Source organism: Gossypium arboreum, chromosome 8 (genome assembly GCF_025698485.1).
Source record: "Gossypium arboreum isolate Shixiya-1 chromosome 8, ASM2569848v2, whole genome shotgun sequence".
In the NCBI taxonomy this organism is placed as follows: Eukaryota; Viridiplantae; Streptophyta; class Magnoliopsida; order Malvales; family Malvaceae; genus Gossypium; species Gossypium arboreum.
Genome location: NC_069077.1, coordinates 134,630,976 through 134,649,215, shown reverse-complemented (window position 1 = coordinate 134,649,215; position 18,240 = coordinate 134,630,976). Strand labels below are relative to the sequence as shown.

Below are 18,240 nucleotides of genomic sequence, written 5' to 3'. Positions count from 1 at the left end.
TGTGTCGATATCGATCAGTACTATGTACCGCTTTAGGCACAATGTGCCGTAATGGTGTGTTGGGTTGGAATCTGTATCCGTCAAAGTCCGGATTTGTTAATAGGGTGAATATCTAAGATGAGAAATTTAAAATAAATTGATTGATTATATTATTGAAATATTGAAAGAAACGAAAAAGTTGAATAGTGGATTGAAATTGAGATTGAAAATGAAAGGCATGAACTTAATGTTCATGTAGTGATTGAAATTGTTACATGTAATATGTGATGGAAACTGAAGAATAGATAAAAATTGTATCGTTATTATTAATTAATGAAAGTTTAAGAATGAATTGATATTTGTGAAATTAGATAGTTACATGTTTGGTAATTAAAATTCTTTATTGCTATTATAATTTGAATTATGGTAATACCACTGAGTACGGAATACTCAAATAAGGGTTGTTTCCGTGCGCAGTTAATAGAGTCGGTACCGGTCCAAAGATCTGAACGATCCCGACTCCAGCAAATTTTGGGTGATGTTTTCTTTCTTAATTGAAAGTGGCATGTACTAGGTGATTTATAAGTTATATAGATTTACTTGTAAAGTTAGTTATAAGAATGGTATACCATATTTTGTTATTAGTTTGATAAAATGGTAAATATTATATTATATAATTTGGTATAAGTTGGAATGAAAAAAATGAATGAAGTTATTAGTTAATTTGGATTAATATTATGAATGTTTAGTTATTAAATGACTATGTTAATGAATTGGTTATGATTTAGATATATTTAGGTTTAAATTGTTTTTGATTGTGCCATTGGTTTTGGATTATGTGGTTTTTGGTTTGAATTTGCAGGGGGTTTCATGTAAAAATTAAGAAGAAATGTTGTCGAAATTTTTGTAAAAAAATATATATATATTTCCCTGAATACTCGAACAAGTCCCATTTCATTCCACTTTAATACTTGTGTTGGGCTTCGAAAGTCCATTATAGGGACATAATTCTTCAATTATACTATGAATGTTATAATAATTGTAAAATATCTAGTTGTAACAGCCAAATTTTTCAGTGGTGTCGGAAACAGTGACTCGAGATCACTAAATCCGACGAGTAAGTTTAGAAATTTTAACAAATAATAATTATAGGCCAAGCGCGAACTTAAAAGAATTATTTTTAATTAGTGAATTTTGCGATTTTAAAAAAATTTAATCAGGTAAATTTGGTTGAAAACGAGGTATTGAGACCTCGGATTTATAAACCGAGCCATAAATATTTTTATAAATATTTATGGAGTGTTATTAAGTTAGTATTAAAGTTTCTTTAGAAAATTTTAACGTTTGGTTAGTCAATTAATTAAAAAGGACTAAATTAAAAATAGTGCGAAATTTATTAAATTGTGATAAATAGTTTAAGTGATTAAAAAGGAGGAATTTAAAAGGCAATTGGACCCAAATTGTATGGGCTGGACGGTTGGGCAAGAAAATCAGCAAAAAAGACAAGAAGAAACAAGGGCAAAATGGGAAATTTTGCAAATTAAACATATAAAACAAGACAAATTTGAAAAATCTAGAGATATCATCATTTTTCTTCAGCAAAAACGCCATGGGAGGTCTGAAAGCTGCTAGTTTTTCATACTTTGACATATGTGAGTTCAATTCTTACCCTTTTCTTTGAGATTTTTATGTTTTTGTGACTTTTACAATTAGGTCCAAGTGTTTAATTCATTAGCTTTTGATTTTATGAACAAAATTAAAAGCTATCATTGATAAGTGTTAGCTGTTTATGATGAAATAAAATGAATTTGAAGTTTTGATTTTGTTTTTTGATGATTTTATCAAGTAATTTCAATAGAAATTGATTTTAGGACCTAATTGTGAAAAAGTTGTGAATTAAGGTTTAGTGTTAAAATTCTGATTTTTAAAGATTGTGTAATAGTTTAGAATGATGGAATAAAATGTTAATTGAGAAAAATTAGCTTAATAGATGGGCTAATTGAGCAAGGACTGAATTGTATGACCTTTGAAATTTAGAGGAAAAATGGTAATAAACATCTTGAACTAAAACAATATTGGACAGCAGAAGTAGACTAACTTTGAAAAATCACCATAAATTGTATAAATCGAATTAGAATATGAATAAAATATGAAATTAAAGCTTATTGAGTCTAGTTTTTCATAGAAGAAACGGTGTAAGCAATGGATTTGTAAATTATGAGATATAATAAATTTTGCGAGATAATGTTAGAATGAATTCAGGTTCCCCTGTTTTGACTTTGGAAAATCACCAAAAATTGGATAAAATTAATTAGAGTCTCAAATTTATATGCTTAGAATCCTTAATGAGTCTATTTTCAATATAAATCAATGGGAACATTATCCGAGTTTTGTACTATGATATAATCAATTTTTAGTGAAGAGAGGTCAGAACTGTTGGATAGTGAAACAGGGGAAACTTAAATGAATAAAATGTACTAATTGGATAAACCAAAAATTCTTAAAATTTTATGGTGGAATGATATGTGAGTCTAGTTTTAGGGAAAATTTACGGATCTTAATTTTGAGCTCTGTAGATCGAATTATAAATAATTGAGTGACTATGACTCGTGTGAACAGATTGATGTGAGCATTAATAAGTAAATTGTGAAATCATACTTAAAAGAATGTTATATACATTAAAGATGTGGAATGGAGAGAAGGAGGAGGAAAAATATATATGAATATTCAGTTAGCATAGCTAATTTGCATGTTTTAAGCTCATGGACTAAATTGAATAAAAGTAAAACTTTAGGGGGCAATTTTGTAAAAATGTCAAAAATGACTAAATTGAAGGGAATAAATTGTTTTATTATCTAAATTAATAAATTGAATGAAATTATCAATTTAAGATTGGGTGAAATTTGGGAAAATTGTAAATTACCAATATGCCCCTAAATCTTGGTATTTCTGCAATTTAGTCAGGTAGGTTCGGATACCCTGAATGAGCATGTAAATATGAAAATTTAAGTATTGTATCATATTTTATATGATATTTTGAATTGAATATATGAAAAGGATGTTATATGAAACATGAAAATGAATACTAAATAATATAAATTAATTGAAGTTATTCTGAAAATTTCGGTAATGCCTCGTATCCTATCCCGGTCTCAAGTACGGGTATGGGGTATTACATTTCGTCAAACCTAGCGTTAAGTACTTCTTCTAGGGAATCGACTTCTACTTTTTTACCTTCAAAAGTTTGAGTAAGGTTTTCATTAACCCTAGACTCTGCTTCGTCGTCGATTCTGATTTTTTGCGGTGGATTACTTTGAGTCCCAACTACCGCTGACTGCTTTTTCCTTAACTTTGTTTTCTTGCAATTAGCTCTCGCAGTCTTTTCAATCTCTGAGTCAAACGCAAGAGTACCTGGAGCAGATCTGGTCATAAGAAATAAAAAACAATATTAGTATGCGTTCTAGGTAGAGGTGATCATGGGCGGCCGGGCGGGTTCGGCCGCCCAAATAAAATTTTAGGCTCAGATACTAGGCCCAGCCCGGCCTGCCCGCCCAAATATGGGCCTAAAATTTTGCCCAAGCCCGCCCGAAATAAAATTACTAAGCTTGAGGCTGGCCTACCCGACCCATATTAAATTTTTTTCTTATTTCATTAAATAAAAAATTTAAAATATAATAAATCAAATATATTTAAAACATAAAAATAAATATTAAAACAAATAAAAATAATACTAAAACAATTCTTAAAACAATACACAAATTAACAATATAATAAAAATAGTTATATTAAAATTTAAAATAATTAAAAATAAAATAAAAATATATATTAATATATAATTGGTAGGGCCGGGCTGGCCAAAAACTCTTACTGAGGCCCTGCCTGCTTTTTTAAACAGGCCTCATTTTTTGCCCAAGCCCATTTTTCGGCCTATATTTTTACCCAAACCTCCCATTTTCCTGGGCCTTGGTAGTGGCCGCCAAACCATGATCACTCTAGTTACTGGGTCCCACAAAGGCGCCAAAATTTGATGCGATCGTTGAGAGCTTAATATCCTACTCCCTGTAAAATAGTAAAAATAACAGTAAATGGGAAGTAGGGTCGAATCCTTAGGGACCGGATTGTACAAATGCTCGTTTCTTGAAATCCTAGACAATTTCTTGGCCAAGAAAACCAGCGTTCTTGAAAAATAAAAATAAAAAACAGAATTAAGAATTTCGAAATAAAGTAAAAACAAAATTTAGAGTCAAATTGAAATTGCAAAATTAAATAAATTGCGAAAATTAAAATGGAGAATATAAAAATAAATAGATTTTGGAAAAAGAGAGACTTTCTTATGTGGCGAGATTCCAGCCTTCGGTTGTCTTGATCCGACTTGGGTTCAATCATTGGCTTTTAAGTAACCCTTCTAAAGCAGGATAAGCCAGTTATAATGGAAGAGGACGCCTACGACCACCAGCTCCAAGAATTAGACTTAAGATTTGGAGGAACCTAACTCTAGCCAATAATCGCTTCTGTGAGACTATCTTCTGCTAGATCATAACTTTCCAACGGCGAATACCACGCCTTTTTGTCTCTTGGATTTGCCAAACTCTGACGCATAAAGCCAACGAACCGACTGTGCAACTTTCCCAAAACGTACAAAGCGGCCGTTCTTTGCACAAGTTGAAAAGATCACCTATTAAGGGACAAGGACGAAAGCGTCAGCCTCGTAATACGGAGAAGCGATGAATATCCTGTGGAGAAAGCTAAGCGCGAATTCTAAGCCTCATGAACCTTTTTAGGGAATTTCGACAACCTTCGGCTAGATTAGTTTAGTGGCTCATGATTTTTGGAAAAGAAATAAATATAATAGAAATGAGATTTTTATTGAAGAAAAAATGGAGAGAACAAAAGACAGAGTTTTTGGGAGAGGGAGTGTTTTCAGAAAAAAAAAGTGTTGAATATGTGCCACTCCATCCCCTATTTATAGTACTAGAAAACCTATTCCTAATTAAATACTAAAAGATAAATACAAATAAATAAAGATAAATAAAGATAAATGAAAATAAATGAAAATAAATCCTAAAATTAAATCTAAATAAAAATCCTTAATAATTATCCTAATATAATTGAAATTAAAATAGAGTCTTGTGCTATAAAATATCTTCTTTTGCATTGTAGCCCTTATGTCGTCCATGCTTGCATTTTTTGGCACCACTTTTCTCTTACTTGGCATGTTGGCCAACTTCATCTCCAAATTCATGTTTTTTTCCCTTAAATTTACTTCTGCCTTCAATTAAGTCCTTAAAAGATAAAAGATCATAAAATAACCCAAATTAGTAGGATCATACTCAAAATAAATATGCAATTAGCACATAAAATATGTTGTTCTAGAGTATTATCACACTTTCACCAATCTTAGGTGGAGATATCATGGTGGTTATGGAGGCTAACCATACATGTATCATGTATGATCTCTAGAGAGATTGAGAAGTTGGGCAGTAACACGACCACCATAGCTATACTCGGTCAATTTTTGACAGATCCATTAACTCGGTCCGTGTTTTTGCAGAACATTCCAAACAATACTACATCTGGAACACTGTAAGTTATAACTTGATTTTTTTTATTTCCTTTTCCAGAGCTTTATATTGTCATTCTTTTGCCTTTGTTCATATTTCTGTTAGCCTGCAACAATGCATAAAACAGAGTTATTTATAGTTTATATATTTTGTTCATAGATCACTAATATCGATCCTCGCTTTTGTTCATAGATCATCATATCATATATATTTTGCAGGGACATCATATCATATATACCTACATATGTATATCTATAAAACTACATTCACAATGGACACCTGTCCAATTCTTTTTCGTTCTTCTTTTTTTCCAAGGAGAATTTTATGGGTAAATTTCAATTCCAACTTTTAGATTATAAGAATGATTAAATTTCAATTTGATTCCTATATTTCACTTAAATTAGAAATTTAATTTATATATTTTGAATTTGACATAAACGATACCTTAACTTTTGTAATACCATTAGTCATCTAAATACTTTATTCAAATTAAAATGATTATGTGAATTTTTAAGAAATATTAGCACCATTAAAATTCTTTACTAATTTCAGGTTCATTACAATGTTATTTTTTGTTACATGAATATAAAGTTTATTTTATTTTATTTTTCAAAATGTCACACTAAAACAAAAGAATTCTAATAGTGTTAACAAATTAACCTAAATTTTAAATTCAAAAATAGAGAGACAAAAATTTTGAAAATAAAAGTATGGAGATTAAATTCTAAATATCTGAAAAGTAAAAAACTTTGAGCAAATTGTAGCCTTTAAGTTTTTACACCATAATTAGTTAAGAAATAAATAATTAACCCAATGCAAAATGTGTGTAAAAACCATACTATATATATTATTACAAGGTAAATATATATGACAACAATTCAATTTCGATTACTTCATAAAGTGACACATAAAAATCACAATGAATTTTTGAAGAGAAAATGGAGAGAGTAGAGGTGTCCATGGGTCGGGCCGGGTTTGGGAAAAATTTTAGGCGCGTTTGCTAGGCTTGAACTCAAAAAATGGGCCTAAATTTTTGCCCAAGCCTAACCCGAATAAAATATTAAAAACCCAAGCCTGACCCAGCCTGCTCATATTAATTTTTATATTATTTTTATATAATTTAAAATATATATATAATATATCAAAAATACAAAAAACATTAAAATAAATATTTCCCAACAAATTGAAAATAAATTAAAAATATGTATACTTAAATAACACTAAGATAAATGTAATTTAATAAGAAAATGTGAAAAATAGTAACAAAATTAACAATAAAACAAGAGTTATACAATATCCAAATAATAACAACAAAATAGTAACAACATAATTGTGAAATGGTAGCAAAATAGAGAAAAAACAGCAAGAAAATAATAAAAAATAGCAAAAAAATAAAAAAAGCAGCAAATTTTTTTTTGTTTTCATTTTTGGGCTGGGCCAATAAAGCCTTACTCGAGGCTAGACTCGTTTTTTAAATGGACCTTATTTTTTTATCCAAGCCCATTTTTTCAGACCTATATTTTTACCCAAACCCTCTCACTTTTCGAACGGGCCTTTGGGCTGGACTAGGTGGCTCGACTCATGGACAGATCTAGGAAAGAGTACTTTAAAATTTTTTTTTTGGTGAATTTCAAGAGGAGGTTAGAGCCTTAACAACAATGCGACTAGTGCGGCTCGAATCCAAGTCACATCTAGGACAGTAAATATCCTAATCATTAGGCCAATACATAAGATTTGAGAATACCTTAAATTTATAAAAAACTTAATATTAATTAAAAAAAGTAAAACACCAAATGTTAACAAAAAAAAATAAAGTAGTAAAAGTAATAGTGAAAAGAACTAATTGAAAAAAACAAACTAAAATGCTAATAAATGCCGTTTTTTTTAATTATGAAAATAGGTCGAATTTTTAAATATTTGTGGGAGTTGACTGATTTAAGCAAAATGCTTTTAATTAGAAGTGCTTTTATTACAATAGGTTATAGACCTCAAAGTCTTTTGTTTTCTTAAGCAATGTGATATATATTAGCTTGTTATTAAATAATGTGAAGTTACTTTTTTTTTAACTAACAACATAAAATTAAAGAGAAAAAATCTTTTAACTAATATAAAAAAATCTTTAAAAAATCTTTCTATCGATAGAAACAATATTTATTGGTATTTTCGTAATTAAAAAAGATATTTATTGGTATTTTAGTCGAAAAAACAAGACAAAGGAAGAGTTACAATAAAGCTAATGAATATAAATTATTTATATAATATAATACATATAATCATAGAGATAATGATTACAGATTATCTCAATATATATATTTTACTTTTTAAATTTAATTTGAATTTTTATTTTTAATTTGAAATTTTACTAAATATTTAAAGATGAAGTAGATATAATTTTTAAAGTAAAATTTTAAAATGTTAAAGGTAATTTCTTTTAAAAAATTAATTTTAAATGAATAAATAAATAAAAATGTTCTTATTTTATGTTAATTAGATAAATAAAAATTTACTTTTAAATTATTTTTTATTTTAAGATAATTTTTTAATGAAACCTTTTTATTTTAAATTTAAGTGTTAAGATAAAACCTTTTTAACATAATTTGAAATTCAATTATTTTTTATATTTTTAATTTGAAAATTCACTAAATATTTAAAAGGTTAAAATATTAAATTTTTATTTTATAATTTAAATATCCATATTAATAATAAATTTAAACAAATAAAATAAATAGATATTTAAAAAATTAAATTTAAATTAAAATAGATTTTATAATTAAATAGTAATTTAAATCAAATTTAGAAAAAAAAAATTGTTCAAAATATACCGAATTGGTAGGCGATTAGCAGCTAGCCTCTCAATATAAAAACAAAGGTAGAGGTTTGGTAGCGCCTGGGAGAGTGAAACCAAAGAGTGAAGCAGAACCCGTCCCTTAAGCCGTTCTGTCATCATGGGTAATTTTCTTGATACCTCCATTTTCTCACCCTCCAAACACTCTTTATGCTGTTTTTCTTTTCTCAGGTATTTCCAGGGATTCTATGCACAAGAGACGTTCCACCGGTGGCAAGCAGAAGGCTTGGAGGAAGAAACGAAAGTAATTTTCCATTTTGTGCCCATTTTTCTACGTTTTTGTTTTTGTTTTGGTAAATCTGCTGATGAATAATGCGTTGGGATTCCTTTTCCTTAAACAATGGATCTGTTAAAAAAATTGTTTATCAATTATCATTGATGGTAGAAATAGAGTGGGATTTAGCAAAGGTGCCTCTTTTTGAAGCATAACATTTGATTTTATGATTTATGATTAAATCTGACAAATTAACCATTCTTGAGTCAATACGTTTATATGTATGGATTATGGAAGATTCAAATCATGTAATACCTACATGACACGCATATATGTATAATATACATACTTATATATGTATATGCATGGATCTTAATTCAATCATGTATATATATTCATGGAAGATTGATATGTTTATTTTGGATGTTGCTGTGGTCTTCACGTATGGTTTTATGTTTGAAATCTTATGCTTAGATGATTCAAGTTTTATTTCTCCGATGCTTTATGTTTCTTGAGTTATGTCTGTGTGATATCGGTGTCTAATGTTACACCTGGACACGGAAATAAGGATATGACCTTCCAAATCCATGGAAAAACTCGCATCTGACACTTATTTCGAGTCCAAATAACATAAGATTCGAGGGCCAAGATGCCTGTTATTTGAGGTACTTGGTCAGTACTTTATGGATGAGTACTTTTGGGAATATAGATCCACTGAATTCCCGGTTTTCTTTATTGATGATTTCAGTTTTTCTCGGCGACAGGTATGAACTCGGCCGCCAGCCAGGAAATACAAAGCTATCAAGCAACAAAACCGTCAGGAGAATCCGTGTTAGAGGAGGCAACGTGAAGTGGAGAGCGTTGAGATTGGATACAGGCAACTATTCATGGGGTAGTGAATCCGTAACCCGTAAGACTCGTATTCTCGATGTCGTATATAACGCCTCGAACAATGAGCTTGTTCGCACACAGACTCTGGTAAAGAGTGCCATTATTCAAGTTGATGCGGCTCCGTTTAAGCAATGGTACCTTCAGCACTACGGCATTGACATTGGGAGGAAGAAGAAGATGGCCTCTAAGAAGGAAGCTACTGAGGTAGAAAGTTTATAAATTAGCTTTCCCTTACTGAAAATTGAAGGTCACTTTCAAACTATGTTGCTACATAATAAAAAAGCTTAAGAAATGAAATTGAACATGCTCATATTAGATACATACATATATAAGATACTCATACTCGAGTTAAAGTAACGTAGGTTTTGATGATTGGGTTTAGCTTTGAGTTGATATTTATTGTTTCTGCATAAAAAAACTGACAGGAACCAGAAGGGGCTGCCGAGGAAACCAAGAGGAGTAAGCATGTAGCAAGGAAGCTTGAGAAGCGCCAAAAAGATCGCAAACTTGATCCTCACGTTGAAGAACAATTTGGTGGTGGTAGATTGTTGGCATGCATATCTTCCAGGCCTGGTCAATGTGGCAGAGCTGATGGGTAAGTTTTGGTTTCTAATCTGTTTCTTATTGGGATTTGCATGCGAGAGTCGTGTATAATTATGCATATGACATGTTCAAGTTTTGTATTTGGAGGGTCATATTTAAAGGAAGTGAATAGATAGAGCAACACAAGTTATTACTAATCTTTATGTTATTTCAACATTTTTATTTGTTTGAAATATCTGTGTTTGACATATATTTTAAGTGTCTTTTAGATGATTATGGATTCTTCCAGTTTTTCTTAAGCTATCCTCCATCAAAGGACTTTCAAATACATCAAAAATTAATATATATATATATATATATATATTGATCAGCATGCATGTGTAAAAAGATGCTTGCATGCCATTTTACATGAAATTTTATTACAAAATATTATATTTAATTTAATATAATTTATATGTTTAGGTACATATTGGAAGGTAAAGAATTGGAGTTCTATATGAAGAAAATGCATAAGAAGAAGGGCAAGGGTGCGGGAGCTGCTTAGATGAATTAATTTGGTGTTTTTGTTTTTTCATTTAAAAGTTTGGTGACAATAAACTAGAAATAGTTTTTATATATTTTTATTTGGTTGAATTAATGGTATTCAATTGTTTTTTAGTATGAATAAAGTTTTTAGCTGTTTTTTTAGTATGAATATGGTATATGTAGATGATTAAGTCTCGTTATGTATGCGAGTTTTAGTTCACTTAGTTTCAATTTGTTGGCTTTAGTTTAGATTATACCAATTTTTAGTCTGTTTATACTGTAATAATTTGATTCTAGTTAGTGATTGCTTGGATAGTCTGTTTGTGATAGTTCGAATTGAACTTGTTACACTTTAAATTTAAATTTGCTATTAATCCCTATAGTTTGCAAAAGTTATGGATTTAGTCCATGTACTACTAAAAATTTATTAAGTTCAAGTTTTTGTATTTCTAATCTAATTGGTAGGCATATTATCATGTGTAATGCCTTATCAGTTTGTTATTTCCATATTTATGTGTAATTATCCAATTGGAGAATATGGATTAATTTTCAACTATGCACATAGTACATGATTAGTAATTGGATTTAATCAAATAATTAGATTTAATCAATAGTATTTAATTATTGGGCCAGGACTAAAATTTTAAAATTTAAAAATACAAGACTAAAATTGATCAAATTGAAAAGTATAAGAACAATAACATTGATCAAATTAAAAATATGGACTAAATTTACAATTTTCTAAAGTACATGAATTAATAATAGAATTTAACATAAAAAAATAAGATAGTAGTTTGTTTAAGGTTTAAACTCGAATTATGTATCAATTAAAGATTTAAAATCAATGCGAGTTCTATCTCAAAATTATGTAACAAGCATTGTATTAATTGTTAGCGCTTTGTATTTGTTTTAAGGATTTATTAAACCAATTAGATATTGAGTTGTACATGTTATGTTATATAAAAAGCGTTTCGATTCTTGTCATAATTGTAGCATACTTCAAAAAAGTATTTTGAATTTCGAATTCTAAAAATATGTCTTGATTTATTTTCGTACATTTTCTTATACAAACATAGGATTTTTTTAGATCACTTCAAATTGATATATTATTTGTATATCCACTAAATTCGAAAAAAACGTTTTCTCTATAGGGTTGAAAACAAGGGAAGGAAATATAGTAATTCAGAGAAATAATGATTCATAAAATCACAAATTTTAAATTTAATGGATTAGTTTCGACAACCCAGTTAAAGCTCTTATATATGTGCTCCGCAATCCGCTATAGTATACATATAAAAAAGTTATTATTCTATTATTTAATTATTTATTATTATAAATTGAATATTATAAAAATAACAAATTATTTTAACACTAACATAACAAATACAAATGGGCGATGGTAAAATAAGAACCCGGAAATGAAAAAAAGATATTCAAAAATTTAAGAAATCAGTATATATATTTTTGTTGTATTGGTGACAAATGATAAAATTTCATATAAAAATCACAGATAATTATTTTATACTCCACAAGCGGATATAAGATGATGTTAAATATCTGTTTTTAATTATTTAATTATTATCTTATTATACATTGAAAATAGATTACATCAATCTAAACCTACTTGTGGAATTTTTGTATTCCACCGACGGGTGTATAGAATGATAATCCAAAAATAATATCTTAATATAAAAGTATGAATGCTATAACATAATGTATCCCGTAGAAGCCAGAGGTGATGAAACACAGTTACAGCTTCAACTGGGGAGTATTTGACCCTAACGTCGTAATTCCCTCCAAAGAGAGGGCAAAAGTTGAGTTTGGTTTGGCAATTTTACTCTACTTTGGGATCGCATTGATAAGTGCTAAGGTCGATACCATTTTAAAATAGAACTTTCAACTTTTAAATGTATGGCGTCTTAGCTCAGCCGGTAGAGAGCATGGCTTTTAACCATGTGGTCGTGGGTTCGAGTTCCTTCTTTTCTTCTTTGTTTATGTTATTATTATGATAAAATCCAATACCTGTAAATAAAATAAATTTGACAAATAGTTTATTTATGTCTCTAAAAAATTAGGGTTAAAGTTACCACCTGAAAAGTTGACATTTCAATCTTTATATGTTAAGTTTGTCATTAATTGAATGACACAATTTAACGGTTGTGCACAAAAAAATCGAAAACAATTTTAGGTAATAGCAAAATCAATTTTTTACCTTTACTCATTCTTCAAAATTATTATTTAACTTTTTAATTTAATTTAATGTCATATTAGTTATGCTATTCTATTAACAACAAAGTTAACATGCAATGATTAAAATGTCAGCTTTTCAAACATACAAGGACTACAATGTTCTTTTCAATAATAGAGAGATTAAAATGAACTTTATGATATAGTACAAGGACTTGTTGCGAACTTTAACAAAAAAATAGATTACCTTCTACTTCCATACCTTAAGTTTTATATGTAAAATATCATGTTTACTATATTTTTTAATTTGAAAGATGGAAAATGTTAGAAAAATATATTTAAAATAATATAATTTATTTTTGTAAAATAATAATATTTTAATAATTATTTAATTGAGTTAATTTATAACAACCATTTAAAATGTTTAATATGGAATAGATATTTATAAAATATATTTACTAAGCAAATATATTTATAAAAGTTAAATAAGACTTTAATTGAAATAGTAAAGTAGGTTTAAATTTTATTATATTGTTTATATTTTTATAAAAATAAAAACATAAAATTATCGTCAAAATAATATAACTTACTTAAAAAATAGAGATATTTTAGTCAAAATTTTAATTTGAGCTCGAGTTTAGTGGCATTCAAACTTGGCTCAACTCATTTATACCCCTAGCGCACAAGGTGAAAATTTAGAAGAAAGGAAGAGAGAGAACAAAAGAATGCACATTCAGAGTGAGAACCTAGATTTTGTGATTTATATACCTTACCTATACATGCATACATACAAAGATTAGCAACTTTCAAGTTACAAGTACTGCTTTTCTAACTGTTATATGTTCTAGGAACAGTTGTCCTTTTACCTTCTATGAATTGTACAACATTCCTTTTCCTATTTCAGACCGTCTTGTGTCGGAACTTTAGCTTGATTCAGCTCTGAGTTCCAGGAACATGTTTCGAGTCTTCGATTCATTGAGCCTCCTGAACAGCAGGGCCAGTTTGTGGGCCAAGTAAAGACGGTAAGTCTCTAAGACGGTAACCACTGCCCCATAAAGAGGCAAGTGAAAGACCCATAATAGCCATTACTATGACAGAGCATGCCGCTGGAACTGCTTGACTGCTACCTCCTAGGAACTGGATTGCCAGAAGCCCTGCCATTGTCGAGCTTTGCATTCCACTGCATAACGATACTGTTCGGCAAACTTCTTCTCTTTGCCTGCGCATAACAATATGGTATCCCCATATCGGAAACCGGTTATGCATTGGACGTGGTTAAAGCAATTTTCGAGGAGCTTCTAAATACATAGGATGTAATATAGGAGGTTTGAATTACCTGAAAGAAGGAATCTTCAATATCCAATATCCGATAGCGAATGCCACAGCGTGAAACGCCAAAATCGGAAGAACCAATTGGAGACCATCTTTTGATAGAATTTGACTCTGATTCAGTGCAAGAGGGCTACCGATGCACAAGGATGTACAGATCATAGCAACAAAAGGCATCACAGGTTGGAGGATAGTAACTACTGGTTTTGCATACGTATTAAGCACAACTCCAAGAGCGACCGGAACAAGAACCACCTAACACGAACAACCGAGCTAACATTTTACATTTTTGCACCATAAAACAAAAATGCTAACTCGAGAATGCACATCGGTTTAATCTATACATTACCTGTAAAATTGACTTTGACATCATTACTGCATCAACTGGAACAACGGATCCAATGAGGAGGCAAGTTAAAAGGGGTGTGAGGAGCACCGATGCAATGGTGGTAAAGCTAGTGAGAAGAATACTCACTGCAACATCTCCTTTGCTTAAAAAGCTAGCATAACTAGACAATTGAGCCCCTGCAACACACGATGTGAGTATAAAACCGGCATAAAACATTGGAGACATGCCGAACGCCTTTGCAATTAGAACCCCGAGACCCGGTTTGAGCATATACTGTACGATAAGTCCAACAGATAGTGGTAATGGTCTGTAATGAAACAAAAACATAAAAAACTTGAGAAAAACGTCTAAAATGAACTGGTAGCAGCATAATTAGAAACTATATATAATACATATATATATACATACAGTTATACCTTTTCACTGCAAGTGCAAAATCATCCAAGGAAAGCTTAATTCCAATTGACAACATAATTCCACCAAGAGCAGGAGCATATAATTCCTTAGATACCCTGCATAATAGTTTTATTTATTAATTCCAGAATCATTGTCCATTGTCTAATAAACTATTGAGCATTTCTGGTTCCAAAGCGAAAGCCAACTTTGAAAGAAAAGAACATGAGAACTTGACAAAAATATAATATAAAAAAACCTGTCAAAATAACTAATATTTAAAACGCAAAAAGTGGGGCAAAAATAGTAATGAATAACCAATGTATATATATATAAACTATCTTGAACACTTGAATTAGGCAATTATTCTCGACTTTAAATTTTTTTTTGAGTCCTTTATAATTATTGAACTTGATAATTATTTCACATTTAACTTGGATTAGAAGTGATATCGGTTTAATTCAATCGGGTTTTAAATTTTTGAACAGTTCATAATTTAGTTCTCAACTTTTTGTATTTATTTTTATTTTGAAATTTTAGATTTATTTTAACAAAATGAGCTTTGCTTTATTTTATAGTTTTTGAATATTATTTAATAAAAATTCAAAATCCTTTTTATAAATACTTTTAAAAAATCAATTTTCAACCGTTTTTAAATTATTTCACTGTAAAATGCTTATTTTTATATCATAAAATTAAAATTAATTATATATTAAATAAAAATGGACTTCATTCTGTTTTTAAATTTACATTCTATTGACTGTTAAAACATTTCGATTCGAGTTGGTTTTTGATTTTTGAGTCTTTCCTACTTGACATTAAGTTGAATTGACCCAAATAATAGAGATAAAGTACCATTTAGTTTTAAACTTGATAATTCTTTAACTCTATCCTTACAAATTTTTTATCCACATCAGTTTCACAACTTGACAACTTTTTCACTTTAATCCCAAAATTTGAATTGCATTAAAGGTGTGATGGGTGATACTAAATTTATATAGAATTTTAAAAGTCTACAAAATACAAAAAAATATAAGGAAATTATAAAAAAAAATTAAAAATTTTTCAAGTCCTAAGAGTGTCTGCAGAATCCAAATTTAGGGACTAAATTATGAAAATCTACCAAACTAAAGGATTAAAGTGTAAAACATTGGCAAGTTCATGTGCTAAATGCTGCTTTATCCCAAAATAATATGCTTTCATGTATTGAAACTGTAGTTCTTCAAAAGGACTCAATTATATAAAAATAAGAGAGGTTTCCCAACAACGGATTCAGATTCAGAGTACAGAGTAAAGCAAAACAATGGAATTTACACAGACAAAAAAAAAATCGAAAACCCAGAAAGTTTAAAGAAAACAATCATTGAAAAACTGATTAAAAAGCCAAAAAAGAAAAAAAAAACGGAAAGAAGCTTACCAAGTGAAAGTGGAGGGTTGAACAAGAGAAGCAACAGCAGTAGCAGCGACGACGAAAGGAAGCATCGCCGACAAAGCCTGAGACAAATCACCTTTCGTTGCCCCACCATCTGTCTTATTCCCAATCGAGACCCTTTGCGACCCAATTCCTCGTACGTACGGCGTCGTCGAACAGGCGAATACCAACAACCTTCGTCCATTACCTTTGCTGCCGACGTCGACACAACCGTTCCTCCCACACGGAATCGAACCAATTCTCGAATAACAACACGGCGTTACTTGTTTCGAACAGATTGAGAGCTGCTTCCCGGTGGGGACTGCGAGAGAAAGAAAGGGAGTGATCGACGTCATTGCCGTGGATCGATGTTTTCTTCACTATTTAAAGCCGGCGCCGGAGATAGGTGGTGGCCTGCCGGGGAGGTTTGAGTAATGGAAGGGTGGCGAAAACGAAACCAAAGGAGGTGATGGATTTGGTTTTTGTATGTTAACATGTAGTTTGGGAACTTTAGAGTGTGCTGATAGTGTAGTTTAAATTGGACGGTCACGATGAAGTCAAAGTCATTTTGTGATATTTGCAATGGAGTCCTTCAACCGTTACACATTTCTACTATCTTCCCAATTTATTTTCTTTTGTCTCATAAATAATCATTCTGGTTTGACAAAAAGCAATATTATTTTTTCTTAAATGAAATTTATTGGGTATAATAATTAAGAAATTATTTTAAAAATGGATATTTTATTAATTTGCATACTCTTACCCTTTATGCATCTCTAATTTCCTTTAATTACACATTATTAAACTTATTCACTTTAATTAAATTATTTTAATTTTCACCTCACTTCCTTTCAAAACTAATTTTCTAAAGTTTATTAACTTTGCTAACGTGACATATACATGGATTGCCACCGAAAGATATGTCAACATTTAATTAATTTTTAAAAAATATTTTTATACTTTTTAATGATTTTGAATTTTAAAAAATGATTTTATAAATTTTTAAAATTAAAAATAATTAAATGTTGATATGTCATTAATGTGGTATTCCATGTGTATATCAGTCATCAAAGTGAAAAATGTTATTTTTCATCCATTGTAAAGTGATTTGACAAGAAAGTGCAAATTTAACGACTAAAAAGATGAAAAATAAATGAATGATTAAAATATTTTTTATAAAGTTGGAGGGTAAAAAAATCATTATGCCAATAATATTATTTAACCATCACAGTTTTAAAGTTTGAGATTAATAAAAAAATACATATATATATTTTAAAATAATAAAATGCGAAGATTAATAAAACATAAAACATAGTTTATCGTAAAAAAGATTTATGGCTGGTAGCAAGATAAATTCGTATTTTTAATATATTTATTTTAGCTAATTATCGGATAAAATGCTATTAAATTTGAGTTTTTCTTATCAGGAATGAAGTTGGTGTGTTAAATTTAAACTCTTACAAAAAAAAGGAGGGCTAAATTGGAACAAAAAGTAAAGAGCAGGGCTTGATGGAAAGATTGAAAATTTAAAGTTAGCTAGATAAAAATTAAAGGGTTGAAGATCTAAAAAAGTGGCTAGATAAATATTAGAGTACACCGAGATAAAGGCTAAGCTTAAAAATATTTTATTTACCAATTTACTTTATTTGCTTAAATTTATTTTTGAAATTTTGATTTTGTTTTTATTTTATTTTATTACACTTCGTATTTTCTTATTTTATTATCTTTATCAATTTAAACCCCCTATTTTATTTTTTTTAGCATTGTTACGTACAGGTCGTGGGCACGACTAGGATCGCAACAGCGAATCTAGTCACAAGAAAAGGTGAAATTAGATAACCAGTCCATGTGGATTGAACTTTACTCCTATATATTTTCAATTTATTGTTATATTTATCGTAAGAATTTATATTTGGTGGTTTTAACGTCCATTAATAGCTTATATATATTTAATTTGATCCATATATATAAATTATCACCATATTAAAATTTTATAAAAATATAAAATGTTTT

General features: G+C 29.5%; 2 protein-coding genes across 2 annotated transcripts; one reads left to right on the top strand and one right to left on the bottom strand.

Annotated features, from left to right (window-relative positions):
* The first annotated feature begins 8,363 nt into the window (after nt 1-8,363).
* LOC108467587 (40S ribosomal protein S8-like) lies at nt 8,364-10,701 on the top strand. The gene is made up of 5 exons (XM_017768274.2): nt 8,364-8,489; nt 8,557-8,629; nt 9,364-9,694; nt 9,916-10,085; nt 10,496-10,701. The coding sequence occupies exons 1-5, from the start codon at nt 8,486-8,488 to the stop codon at nt 10,575-10,577; spliced, it is 660 nt and encodes a 219-aa protein (XP_017623763.1). The 5' UTR covers nt 8,364-8,485; the 3' UTR covers nt 10,578-10,701.
* Nucleotides 10,702-13,477: 2,776 nt separating this feature from the next.
* On the bottom strand, nt 13,478-16,728 carry LOC108468893 (probable sodium/metabolite cotransporter BASS3, chloroplastic). Its single transcript, XM_017769761.2, has 5 exons — nt 16,234-16,728; nt 14,840-14,935; nt 14,424-14,730; nt 14,082-14,329; nt 13,478-13,964 (listed from the first exon to the last, which is right to left on the bottom strand). Exons 1-5 carry the CDS (start codon nt 16,581-16,583, stop codon nt 13,718-13,720), a joined length of 1,248 nt encoding a protein of 415 aa, XP_017625250.1. The 5' UTR covers nt 16,584-16,728; the 3' UTR covers nt 13,478-13,717.
* Between the last annotated feature and the right edge of the window lie 1,512 nt (nt 16,729-18,240).